This window comes from Schistocerca piceifrons, chromosome 3 (genome assembly GCF_021461385.2).
Source record: "Schistocerca piceifrons isolate TAMUIC-IGC-003096 chromosome 3, iqSchPice1.1, whole genome shotgun sequence".
NCBI classification, from domain to species: Eukaryota; Metazoa; Arthropoda; class Insecta; order Orthoptera; family Acrididae; genus Schistocerca; species Schistocerca piceifrons.
In genome coordinates, this window is record NC_060140.1 from 82,261,540 (window position 1) to 82,273,548 (window position 12,009).

The window sequence follows — 12,009 nt, forward strand, 5'->3', positions numbered from 1 at the left end:
CCCCAAAAAATGATCCCATATTGGATTAGTGAGTGGAACTGTACATAGTATGCCTGCAGTACTGTTGTTTCGCTTGTTGTAGCCTTTAAAATTCTTAGGCCATAGCACACAGAAGATAGTTTTCTACACAAGTTATTTATATGTGTGTCCCACTTTAAGTCTTGCTGAACCCAAAGACCCAAGAATTTTGTGACACTTACATTTTCAAGGGGATCATTTTTTAATTGGGCTTGAATAGACATTTAATTAGTTGGAGGAATTAAATGAAAATCAGCACACACAGTTTTTTCAGTATTTATAATGAGTTTGTTTTTTGGGAACCACTCAGAGAGTCTTTTCATAGAACTTTCTGCTGTGGACCACAAAGTTTCTGGACTGGATCCCGTGAGCAATATGCTGGTGTCATCGGCAAACAGGATAGTTTTTATGGGACTCATCTATTCAACTAAGTCGTCCACATAAATCAAGAAGAGTAGTGAACCTAGGATTGAGCCCTGTGGTACGCCATATTTTATTGGTAATTCCCTAGAAAGAAAGGAGTTGTTTCTTGTTTTATTAATTTTGTTGAATTCATACTGAAGTGATACTTTCTGCCTGCAGTTTTTTAGGTATGAACACAACCAGCTATGTGCTACACCTCTTACTCCCTGTCTTTCTAATTTTTCGAGCAGAATGTTATGGTCCAGGACATCGAAGGCTTTTGATAGATCTAGAAAAATACCTGCAGCTAATTTATGTTGATCAAGGGATTTTAAAATGCAGTCTAAGAATTCGAAAATTGCTGTCTGTGTAGATTTAGACTTTCTAAAACCATGTTGTTGTACTGTAAGAGGTGCATATTTATTTATGAAACTTAAAAGCCTGTTATAGAAGAGTTTTTCTAGAATTTTTGAGAAGGAACTTAACTGTGACACGAGTCGGTAGTTTGATATTTTTTCAGAACCTGTTTTTAGCAGTGGTGAAACTTTTGCTATTTTAAAAATATCTGGGAATACACCAGTTTTTAAAGAGAGGTTGAAAATTTTTGCCAAGGGGTTTGCTATGTGGTGAGCATATGCTTTTAATATGAAATCAGGTACTTCACCAAGACCACTTGACATTTTATTGCTTAATGATTTAATTTTACTTATAATTTCATTGGGGTTTGTTTCATACACATACATAGAAGCATTGAAGGTCACTGACTTGCTGGAGAAACTGGGGACTGGTTCTTGACAGGGTACTTGAATGAGGTCTTCAGCTAGTGAGGTGAAGTATTCATTGAATTTTTCCACAACTGAATTTGGGTCTGTGACTTTTGAGCCTTCTAGTGTTAATGATACATTCTTTTTCTTTGGCACTGAACTACAAGTTTCATTCTTTATAACTCCCCACGTGGATCTCATTTTGTTAGATGAGTTTCTTATCGAATTGTCATTCCACATAATTTTTGCCTCTTTGACTACTCTACCATAGATTCTTTTGTAGGCTTTTGAATAATCTGCGAATTCTTGGGTTACTCTATATTTCTTACAAGAGTACTGCAGAAATCTGTTTCTCTCACTGGAAATTTTTATGCCTTTAGTTACCCATTGCTTATTAATGTTAGGTTTTACTGTTTTTACTACTTTCGGAAATGCTACCTTAAAATAGTGAACAAAGATGCTCTGAAAACTCATGTACATGCTATCAACATTGTTCTGAGTGGTGATGCTTTCCCAGTTTTCCTTCGCAAGTAAGAGATTAAAAATTCTAATGTTATCTTCAGAAAAGGTTCTTTTTTCCGGAACTGATGCTACTTGTTAGCATTTCTATACACAGCAGCTGTGCCTCATGATCACTATAACCCATGCTCAGTACTCTGCTTGTGAATCTGTAAGTTGTTTCTGAGATGAATATTTGGTCAATAATGGAATTTGTGCATTCTGTTAATTTTGTTGGACAGTGTATTGTGGGGATCATATTGAATGTGTGGCTCATGTTTATCAAAGCATCTCTGCTGCTGCTGTCTTTTGAAAAATCAATATTGAAATCCCCACAAAGCACTATCTTCATATTTAGTGTACTGATCTTGTTTAACAGAACCTCTAGTTTATTCATGAAGACTGACAGGTTTCCACTTGGTGCTCTGTATATGTTAATAACTATGAAATTAAGCTCTGGCAGTTTGGTAATGGAAAGCTCAAAGTCTTTTTCAATTGAGTCAATATAACTTTTACTGACATCACAGAACTTTATTTGTTCTTTCACAAAGATAGCAGAGCCACCATGTTTGGAAAACATTAGCTAAAATGACTTGCTAATCTATATCCTGAGATTGAGGTTAATTTTACTTCGTCATTTCGTAGCAAATGTTCAGTAATGCAAATTATATCTATGTTTAGTGCATACTGGAGTAGTGCTTCCAACATGGAAATTTTATTTGTGAGTGACTGAACATTATGGTGTAGTATAGCAAAATCTGGGTACTTAGTAACTTTAGTTGAAATGGTTTCTGATTCTTTATCTAATGGCATTTCTAATACAGCACTTACCCTAAAAAATTTTCTGTATGTTTCTTGTGTGTGGCTTCTGTTCGCTGGTGGCAATCAGCAGGTGAGTTAACTTCTGGAGCTTGTATAAGTTTTGCTTCATCCACATCTGTCGTCTTTGGTTTAAACCATTTTGTAATTTTCGTTTGGCTGACGACTTGATTGATTTTTTTTTGCGTAATCGGTTTGAAGCACTTGGTAATTCACGTTTGGCCGATGGCACAGCTTGGAACTGTCTAAAACACTTCTTAATCTCTGTTTGTTTGTCACTTATACTTTTTTCTTCACTCTTCTTCGAAATGCGAGTACATATTTTTTTTGGCTAGTAATTTCTTTCCTGGTGTATTTAAATGAAGTCCATGGACTGTATGGAACCTTCGCTCCAATCTGTTTATGTCTACAATATCAACATTCTTAAAGTTAGTGCATATTTCAGTGATACACTCGTTTGCAACATTAATTTTGCGGTTCACACATGACCAGGGTGGTAAATCATGACGATGTGGGATATTCACAATGAGTACATTTGTGTGGGTTAAATTATTTAAACATTTCGTCATTTCTGTAATCACCTTGTGTGTAGTTCATGGTCAGGTTTGTTTGGCTCATGAGAGAGTGTCATGGAGATGATGGAAAACTTGAATTGGCAGACTTTAGAAGACACGCAAAAGCCTACTTAAAAAATTTAAAGGATCATTATTAAGCAAAAAATCTGTAGATATTCTTCATCCTGCTACATATTGCTCCCATAGGAAAGGAAACAATAAGACTGAATGTGGTGTCAGACTGAACTGTAGCTTTAGCTCAAGGCTAGATTGCGTTGGAAGGTGACAGTTTGGTTGTGCATTTGTGGAGCCAACAAATGTGAATCTGAAAAAAACCTGGATGTGGGTACACACTTATCTGTAGATGAGCCTGTTTGAAAAAATTGCTGCTGATATTATGCTATAGTCACCATATTGTTTACGGCGTTTGCTGCAATATTCCTATGTCACTGGTGAAAGGCTGAGCCATATCGAATATTCATCCGCTTCCAAAAACATAACAGGATACCGTGCTAAGTGCCCTCTGCTATGGGCTTCACAGTTGTTTGCAGAGTAATTACATAAGTAGAAGAAAGCGTTAGTGCCATAGATTAATTGGGCTACTTCTCAGTTGTTGAAATTTCCTTTGAGGAATGTGTTTTACTGCGATGTCCTTGCTGATACTGTGTCAAGCCCACTAACCTAGTGTTCCATTTTGACAACTTTTTTATATAAAGGCGATAGTTGTCACAGGATCATCAAACTAGAATATCAGGGGAAAACACCAATGTATCTGACAATCTTGTGAATTATTTTCAGAAATTTGTACCAAAGAATAGGAAAAGTTTGTGTTGTTGATATAGTAAGGAGAGTTTAACATTATTTTTTTCTCTCTCTTTTAGGTGGCTGGTAATCATAACTCAGTTTACGAGGCATACTTCAGTCAGGTGAGTATGATTTATTAATGTTATGTTCTCTTATTACCAACTTCTGTTGATTTCTATGAACATTCTTGCAAAGCACCATAAAATTTTTCGCACATCAGTGTAGCACACAGTTTTAATTTGCCAAGGAGTTTGAAAATAACAAACACTCCATTGCGAGTGAAAGATTAATTTGGAATATTTGATGTGTTTGATAGTTTTTCTATGAAGGGAAAGAAGGACAAAGCAGCAAAGGTACATAAGATATGGTATGCTGACAGATTTCTTGTCAATAACTAAAGTAGCAAGGAAGTGGACACAAAGTAGGAAAATGTTAATGTCTTTTGACAATTATATCTGATGAAGATTTTTATCTGGTTGCTTGATTTCCCTCCATATTCGTGTTAAACAACCCCAAAACTGAGACAACATATTCTTTCATCTATAGATCACTTCATAACATTGAAAGGTCTTTTGCATTTTGAGGCAGTGTTTGAAGTCAGTTTTCATCTGTCGATATGCGAATGCAGTCAACGTATGGTGGAACAATAAGGCAGTCTTAGCCTTCCATTTTCCAGTTCTTTTATCATCTGTACTCTATAAAGATTCAAAAAAACAGAGGAATAAATTTGGGTGTGGTTGACTGATCATAATTCCAGTTGTACCTTGGATATTGTTGTTTTGTTTAGTGCTTTTTCCCATCACAAAGGTAGTGATGCCAGTTAGGTTTAAGGTCATGGCTTGTCATGGTGTAAGGTCCCTATTAATGTTCTACATATAAGGGAAACAACAGTCTACTTTGGTGTTAATTATGCATATCCACAGAAACTGTATTCATTAGTAGAGAAGAATCTATCTTAATTTTTTCTTTCCAATTAACTGTTGTGGGAATACTTTTTAATGGGTACCATGAGCTGTATGTTGATAGTGTACATATTCAGATGGCAGCAAACTATTGTTTTTGTGACCTTTCATCCTCATTCAGTTTTATTACGCATCCGTATATATCAGCTATCCATGTATTGTCAGAGCATAAATTCAAACCATGGAAAGTCCAGTATGAACCAACAGTATGAAAAGGATAGATTGCTGTTCGTCGCATAAAGGAGGCACTGAGTCACAGGCAGGCACAAGGAAAGGAACACTAGACATATTCAAACTTTCGGCCAAAGTCTTCTCAGAAGTAGAATTTTCACACATTCGTGCAACAATTCATGCACACATGGCTACTGTCTCCGGAAGCTAATTAATTTATACAGAATCAACTAGATGTCTAAAAGTCATGTTAGAATTGTTATCATTCATGGGTAACAACAGAAATTGATCCAAGAGAGGGCAGTCGCTGATGTTGTCTACCATAATTTATTTAATGCACTCACCAAAAATATGAAACTGCTCAGTACCATACATCATTTCTGACAGCTCTAAATTGCAACTTAAAGTATCATAGTTTTCTTCATTTTATGTATACAGTTAAACTGAACTTCAAGAGAACCACCAACTATGAAGTGCCAGTAGCTGCAGAAAAGTGAAATAACAAGCCAATTTTAACATAAAGCTGGTATCAATATCTTCACGATAAAGTCAACTCCGTGATCTCCACCAAACGAGTACTGACAGCATCTCACAAACTTCAAATAATATGCAAAAGGAGACCTACCTCTGATTCTGATAAATTATATTCACCTATATACCTAAATTGAACTGTACAATACCAAATAAACACATTAAGAGTACATTAATTACAATTTCTTAAAACTGAATAAAAACCATACAAACTTTTCAGGAAACACTAGCACACACATTTCAAGACTTGCGCAAAGTAAAATATAGAAAATGAGACATCATTCTATTTGAAAAGCAAGCAACACAAAAATAAATATAACCAAAAAGTGTGTTTAAATTTATGTTTGTCCAAAGGAAGACTTCTTCCCCTGCCCACACTCAGGAACTGCGTGTTGGCAAATAAATCAACTTTTATTCAACAGCGTTTGTATTTCAAGAGAGGGGATATACGGAGCCCTTTATTCCTTCAGTACTTACTTTTGGTTATTTCCTTAATAACTGGAAAAACACTGACACATGTTCTAAATTGTGCATTAGCTGCAGTCTATACTCTTGCGCAAATGATATCAATTATATTTCTTGGTTTTGACTTCATTACATACATTGAGATGATTCTGTCTTTTGGGAATTTAGTGGCAGTGTTACACTAAGAAACATTTAGGTACCTAAGTTTTAGCAGTAGTGTTGCATATGTTAATAGCTAATTATTTTTATACATGAAGTGATACATTAGCGACCAATAAATTTTACGTTTATTCCAACCACACCCAGGGGATATTAGTCAAATCCTGCTTGAGGTACACTATTTTCGGTCACCTTTTCAAGACTTTTTTGTTATTTGTTTGTGTCATTGCTTTAAAGAAATAACATTAACTGTGGGGAAGTCTTCTAGTCTAAATGTGTTTGGTATAGCAGCTACTTTGCTGTGTAACTGAACACTTGAAATGTGGCGAGTGTATGTCTATTTCAACCCAATAATTTTAATGATTACCGTATGAATTCTGTTCTTTATAGTATTGGCTGTGCCAGAGCAAATTAATATAGACCATTTCATCACTTATTATTCAGAACCTGTTATTGATTTTGTTACAGGTTGAACACTCCAGTGATGGAACCATAGGAGCCTTACAAGCTGCAAAATTCTTGAAAAAGTCTGGTTTATCAGATGTTGTTTTAAGCAGAGTCTGGAGTCTTGCTGATCCAGCTGGAAAAGGATTTCTCAACAAAGATGGTTTCTTTGTTGCACTGAAACTTGTTGCATTGGCTCAATCTGGAATTGATGTAAATATGGTGAACATTACGATGGATACACCACCACCAAAAATGGTAAGAAAGCAATAGCTCATTAACTGTTCAGTTAGACTAAAACATTTGTACACATTGAGCGAATCTGCCGACTATTGTAATATTGTTGTTTATTCCGAATAATGATTGAATAGTTCAGGTGAACATGCCATTAGATCCTCTTTGTTTCACTCACAGACAGAGAGAAGATTGACTGCACTTTCTACAAACTATTAGCAGTGTTCCTGTGCATAGTATGTACAATATAACTTGGCAGCTTTTGCGGGGGTTACTCTGAGTGTAAACATGATATTACCACCTAGCACATCAGCATAGATATTGTGCATGATATTTCTTGTGCCACTATCTATGGCATAAGGAAGTAGCAAATGATCTCACATGTATTTGTAAGAAATTGAGAGCCCCACCCAGTGCCAGGGAAAGACATAAAGTTTGTTTGAAATTGTAGTTCTACAAGCACTTGTTTAAACAATATGAGAAAGGGTCCTTGGTATTTGCTGATGGTGTAATAATTAAGATGGGGCTGTAAGGAGAGAAAAAAGTAGAGTTGAATTTTGACAAGCAGAATTTGAGAGAATGAAATTGACTATCAGTGGAACAACGGTAGTTTGTTTGGCAATGAGTGGAAAGCTTGCGACACTTCACTTGAAATTCCAAATTACAGAAAATAATATGGAAAACTTCAAATGTTTAAAGAGCTTATTTTCTTTGTGGAAAGTACTGTAAATCAGATAACTGGCAATATAAGACATGTAGCTTCACAGTTCTGTCTCTGTTCATCACATATCACGGGATAGAATTTACTTACTATATTGGGAGACCACTTTGCATGTACCATATTTCATTGAATTACTTATACAGGCCAAGTCAAAAAGGACTTTACAACTATGGAACGATATAGAAATTTATTGAGAGCTTACTGAATGATTAGATGTGTCATGTAGTGAACAACCTCAAGTTTGATTCGTGTAGTGAATCAGTTCCCCATTGCTCCACCATGTATGTCAGCAAGTGCACAGTTAAAATGGCTGCTTTCACTGGTCCAGAGCTTGCTTGCTGTGTGTTTTGGCTTCATGAAATGAACTCTGCAACAGCTGTTCGGCCTAAATTTCGCACTGAATACACTAAAGAAAGTCCAAGCAGGCCTACAATTATTCTTGGCTCAAGAATTTTGTTGAGACGGATTGATCATTGCGACATGATAAATCACCAGGTTGCCTGTGTGTTGATTATGTTGAAAAGGTTGGGGAGCGCTTTGCCCACAGTCCCCAAAAATCGATGTGACATGTGCCTCACGAGACTGGTGTTCCACGAAAGACTGTTTGGCGAGTACTGTGTTGATGTTTACACTTCAAACCATATAGATTGACAGTGGCACACCACATTAGTGATGTAGATAAGGTTGCTCGTGAGGAATTCTGTGTGGAAATGTTGCACCAGATAGAGAACAATGTGTGGAAATGTCGCACCAGATGGAGAACAATGATACATTTCTAAACACAATAATCTTCAGCAATGAGTCAGCATTTCATATCAGTGGCATGGTGAACACACACAACCTGAGAATATGAGGCAGTAAAAATCCACATGCAACACTGGAACACATTCATGGCAGCCCCAGAATTAATGTGGTTTGAAAGTGTACAGCCCTTTCTTCTTCAAGAAAACTGTCACCGGTGTTATGTATCTGGATATACTTGAAAACTTTTTAATTCCCCAGATCAATGAAGATGACTGAGGTGGCATGGTTTACAATCAGCAAAACAGTGCACCACCTCATTTCCTTACGGAAGTTTGAGGTTTCCTTGATAATCACTTCCCAGATCGGTGGATTGGTCTTGAAGGGCCAGTTGCGTGGCTACTTTGCACCACAGTCTAGTCACCGGTGTATTTCTTTATCTGGTGTTTCTTTAAAGACCGTGTGTATGTTCCTCCCCTACCAAAAAGCTTAGTGACCTGAAAAACTGAATCTATACTGCTCTTGCACAAGTTATGCCCAATTTGATGCAACAAATGTGAGAAGAAATTGAGTACCAGTTGGATGTCTGTTGTGTCACAAATGGTAATCACGTTGAACCAAAATGGCACTTGGCACTTTTATGTGAAACTTGAGGTTGCTTGCTACAAAATGATGCATCTACCGATTCTGTAAGTTATCTCCAAAAAAAATTCTTTGTAATTTCAAAGCTGTAAACTCCTTTCTGACTCATTAAATTGATCAGACTGGCCAGTTTTCAGGAGGAGGAAATGGAAATTCCATTATCTTTCTTCCAGATTACCAAAAAAACAAGAAAAGAAAAGAAAAATGTGCATATAAGAGAGAAATGCGGACTACAAAGCAGTCTAATTTATATGATATTACTAAAATTGGTTGTTGGACTGCAGGGGAATGTTAAGAATGAAGTTTCACCCAATGGGCAAAATATCCTAGAAAGAACTTAGGGAAGAAAAAAATTGTAAAAGGCACTTAGAGTTGCAATGGTGTGAAAAATGTATTTACCAATAAAAAATTATTGATCAGGTGAACATCTGCAACCGAGGAACATAGTTGTAGAATAAAAATCCACTTTAGTTGCTAGTAATTCTCTTAATTTATTCCGTGACCAGTTTTGAAGCTTAAAGCTTCAGCTTTGGTACCACCAAACAATTATGAAAATGTAATTGTGGTGGTCGGGCTCATCAGTCATTGGGAATTGGGCCCATGTCAAACAAACTCGTGCAAGCATAGGAACAGCAACCGCAGCACCCACCTGGACAGCACGACATGAAAGTTTGATGTGGGTGTGATCCCCAATGACTGATTGGCCTGACCACCACATGTTCATGTTTTTGTAAATACTTGGTAGCACTTGAAGATGAAGCTTAGAGTTTTGAAACTGGCTGTGGAATAAATTAAGAAAATTACTAGCAGCTGAGGCAGATTTTTATTCTATAAATATTTACCAGTAACTTAGATTGTTAGCGATACTGCAAGCAGCTTTCATCAAACACGGTAGAATTGGAGTGGTGTTGGCACAAGAAGAAGAAGAAGAAGAAGAAGAAGAAGAAGTAGAAGAAATTCTTTAAAGATACAGCACAGGTTTTCAGCTTGGAATAAATGTTCGATTATTGCAAGACACAGACTTGTCAGTGATGTACAACTTATCCTTATGTGGGACTGTATGTCAAAGACTGAAAAGCATAACATTTTTTTCTCATCATGTAGGTCTTTGGAAACAGGTAAGTTCTGGGCTCTTTGTTTAGAGAAAATTCTGTCAAGCCAACCTTTACAACCCCCCCCCCCCCCCTCCTCCCTTATGATTTGATAATAGTCAAGAATACAAATATGAGAGATAATGATCAAGAAGTTGCTACAGCTTATAGATGATCCATAAAAATACTGTAAGGGCCTTAGCATCAAAAATGTTGACAACAAAACACTAGAACAACTTTTTTATTAACATAATTAGTATGTAACTAGACCATTTTTGCCCACTTGCATAGTTGCAGTCAGAATAGAAGTGTAGAAATTATGAATTATTTATATAGTAATTTCCACCGACCGTCATGCAATACTGAACTTACTGGAGTCAGAAATTATACAAAAGAGAATATGCCCTTAATTGCCTGATCTGATTCAAAGACTAAATCATTGATATAGTTCAAATGCTTTGGGTATCAATTGAAAGAAAAACAATATTCCACATTTATTATCAACTCATTATTGAGATGCTGCTTGGATTAGCAGGATTAATAGTTTAGACAGTACTGTTTACAGATTAATTTTAGTTCATTTGCAGCTATAGCAATATTTGGAAAATACATTGCAAAATCCTCACCCAGTTAGGAAGTGCTTTTATTTTTTTTTATTTCTTTACAAGTTTTGAATGTATTTATACAATTACTATATTTTAGTCACTTCATTGTTCACAAAGTTATTAGTTGCACGTAATCTGAATGAAGAATTATTACAATTTATTTTGACTGTCTAATGATTGTGAAGTAAACTAACCACAGTTTCTGAAGGAGTTAACAATTCTTATCTATGATGGACATCCACCTGTAGTAAGGATTAGACTACCCCATCATGACTACACGTGGGTCCCATTTACCCTGGGATCTGAGTGAGCTGCCCTTCCTTGTAAACCTTCCCCAACCCATTTCCCTCCCCTCCCTGGTAACGGAACTACTGGTTCTGAAAGATAGTATATCACTTTTACTTCTATGTGAGTTTATTGGCTGTAGTATACATTTCGCCTTCAGAAGGGAAGTATTGACCGTTATTGAGAACCAGTGTCGGAAGTAAAAACAAAAAAGAGAGACTGAGGGGAAACTCAATGTGCTGTTAGCTAGCAGCTTGCTGGAAATTGTTTTTCCATACAAGATATTTTCCGTTTTTCTATGCAATAATTAGACAACTGTATTCTTTAAGGGAGCAGTAGCCATGTACTGACAGAATTCTTCCTTTTTTTTTTTTCAGGGGGATATTCTACCTGCAAGTACAATTCACAATAACCTTATGTCACCACCGGTCATGAACAGCTCTGTATCACTTAGTGACTGGGCTGTAAAACCAGCGGAAAAGGCAAAATATGATAAATTATTTGATTCATTACAACCTCTAAATGGAATGATCCCTGGAAATAAGGTAAACACATATTGTGCATTACACAAAAAATATTAAAAATTTTCAAAGTGCTGTAAATATTTACATATCTTAATCTTTGTAAAGATCTTTTTCTGTCCTTTGAAGAATATTTCCTAATAAGTATTCAAAATGATAGGTTAAAGGTGTTTTAATGGATTCAAAGTTGCCACTGGAAACACTGGGAAAAATATGGGATCTTGCAGATATGGATAAAGATGGAATGCTGGACAGGCACGAGTTTATGGTGGTAAGTGAAATAGTATATTCAGTTTATAGGCAATAATAGCTTATTAAACATTTGCTTAGAGTGAATTGTGAAAGAAATGATAGTGTTTGCTAAACATCTGATATGCAAAGGGATAAACATCTCGGGTACTAAATCTTTATCCAGGATTTTGTTGATCCCCCTATACTTCTGATAGAGTGCACATATTGTTATTGAGACTGTTGTTGGATGCAATTGGATAGAGTCCCAGTGGTATTCACTATATAGGAGCCACCTTTATCAAAGATTTTACTGTTGTGGCAACATCAACGTGCCACCTCTAACATAT

At 36.1% G+C, this 12,009-nt stretch overlaps 1 protein-coding gene across 3 annotated transcripts in view; it reads left to right on the top strand.

The window, feature by feature from the left end:
- The window catches only part of LOC124787775 (epidermal growth factor receptor substrate 15-like 1), a 177,375-nt gene that overhangs the window by 4,687 nt on the left and 160,679 nt on the right, over window positions 1-12,009 (top strand). For all 3 annotated transcript variants that reach the window (XM_047254666.1, XM_047254667.1, XM_047254668.1), the window contains exons 2-5: window positions 3,937-3,981; window positions 6,616-6,849; window positions 11,288-11,455; window positions 11,592-11,702. In XM_047254666.1, the coding sequence (XP_047110622.1) occupies window positions 3,937-3,981; window positions 6,616-6,849; window positions 11,288-11,455; window positions 11,592-11,702 (558 nt within the window). The remainder of the gene's footprint in view (window positions 1-3,936; window positions 3,982-6,615; window positions 6,850-11,287; window positions 11,456-11,591; window positions 11,703-12,009) is intronic.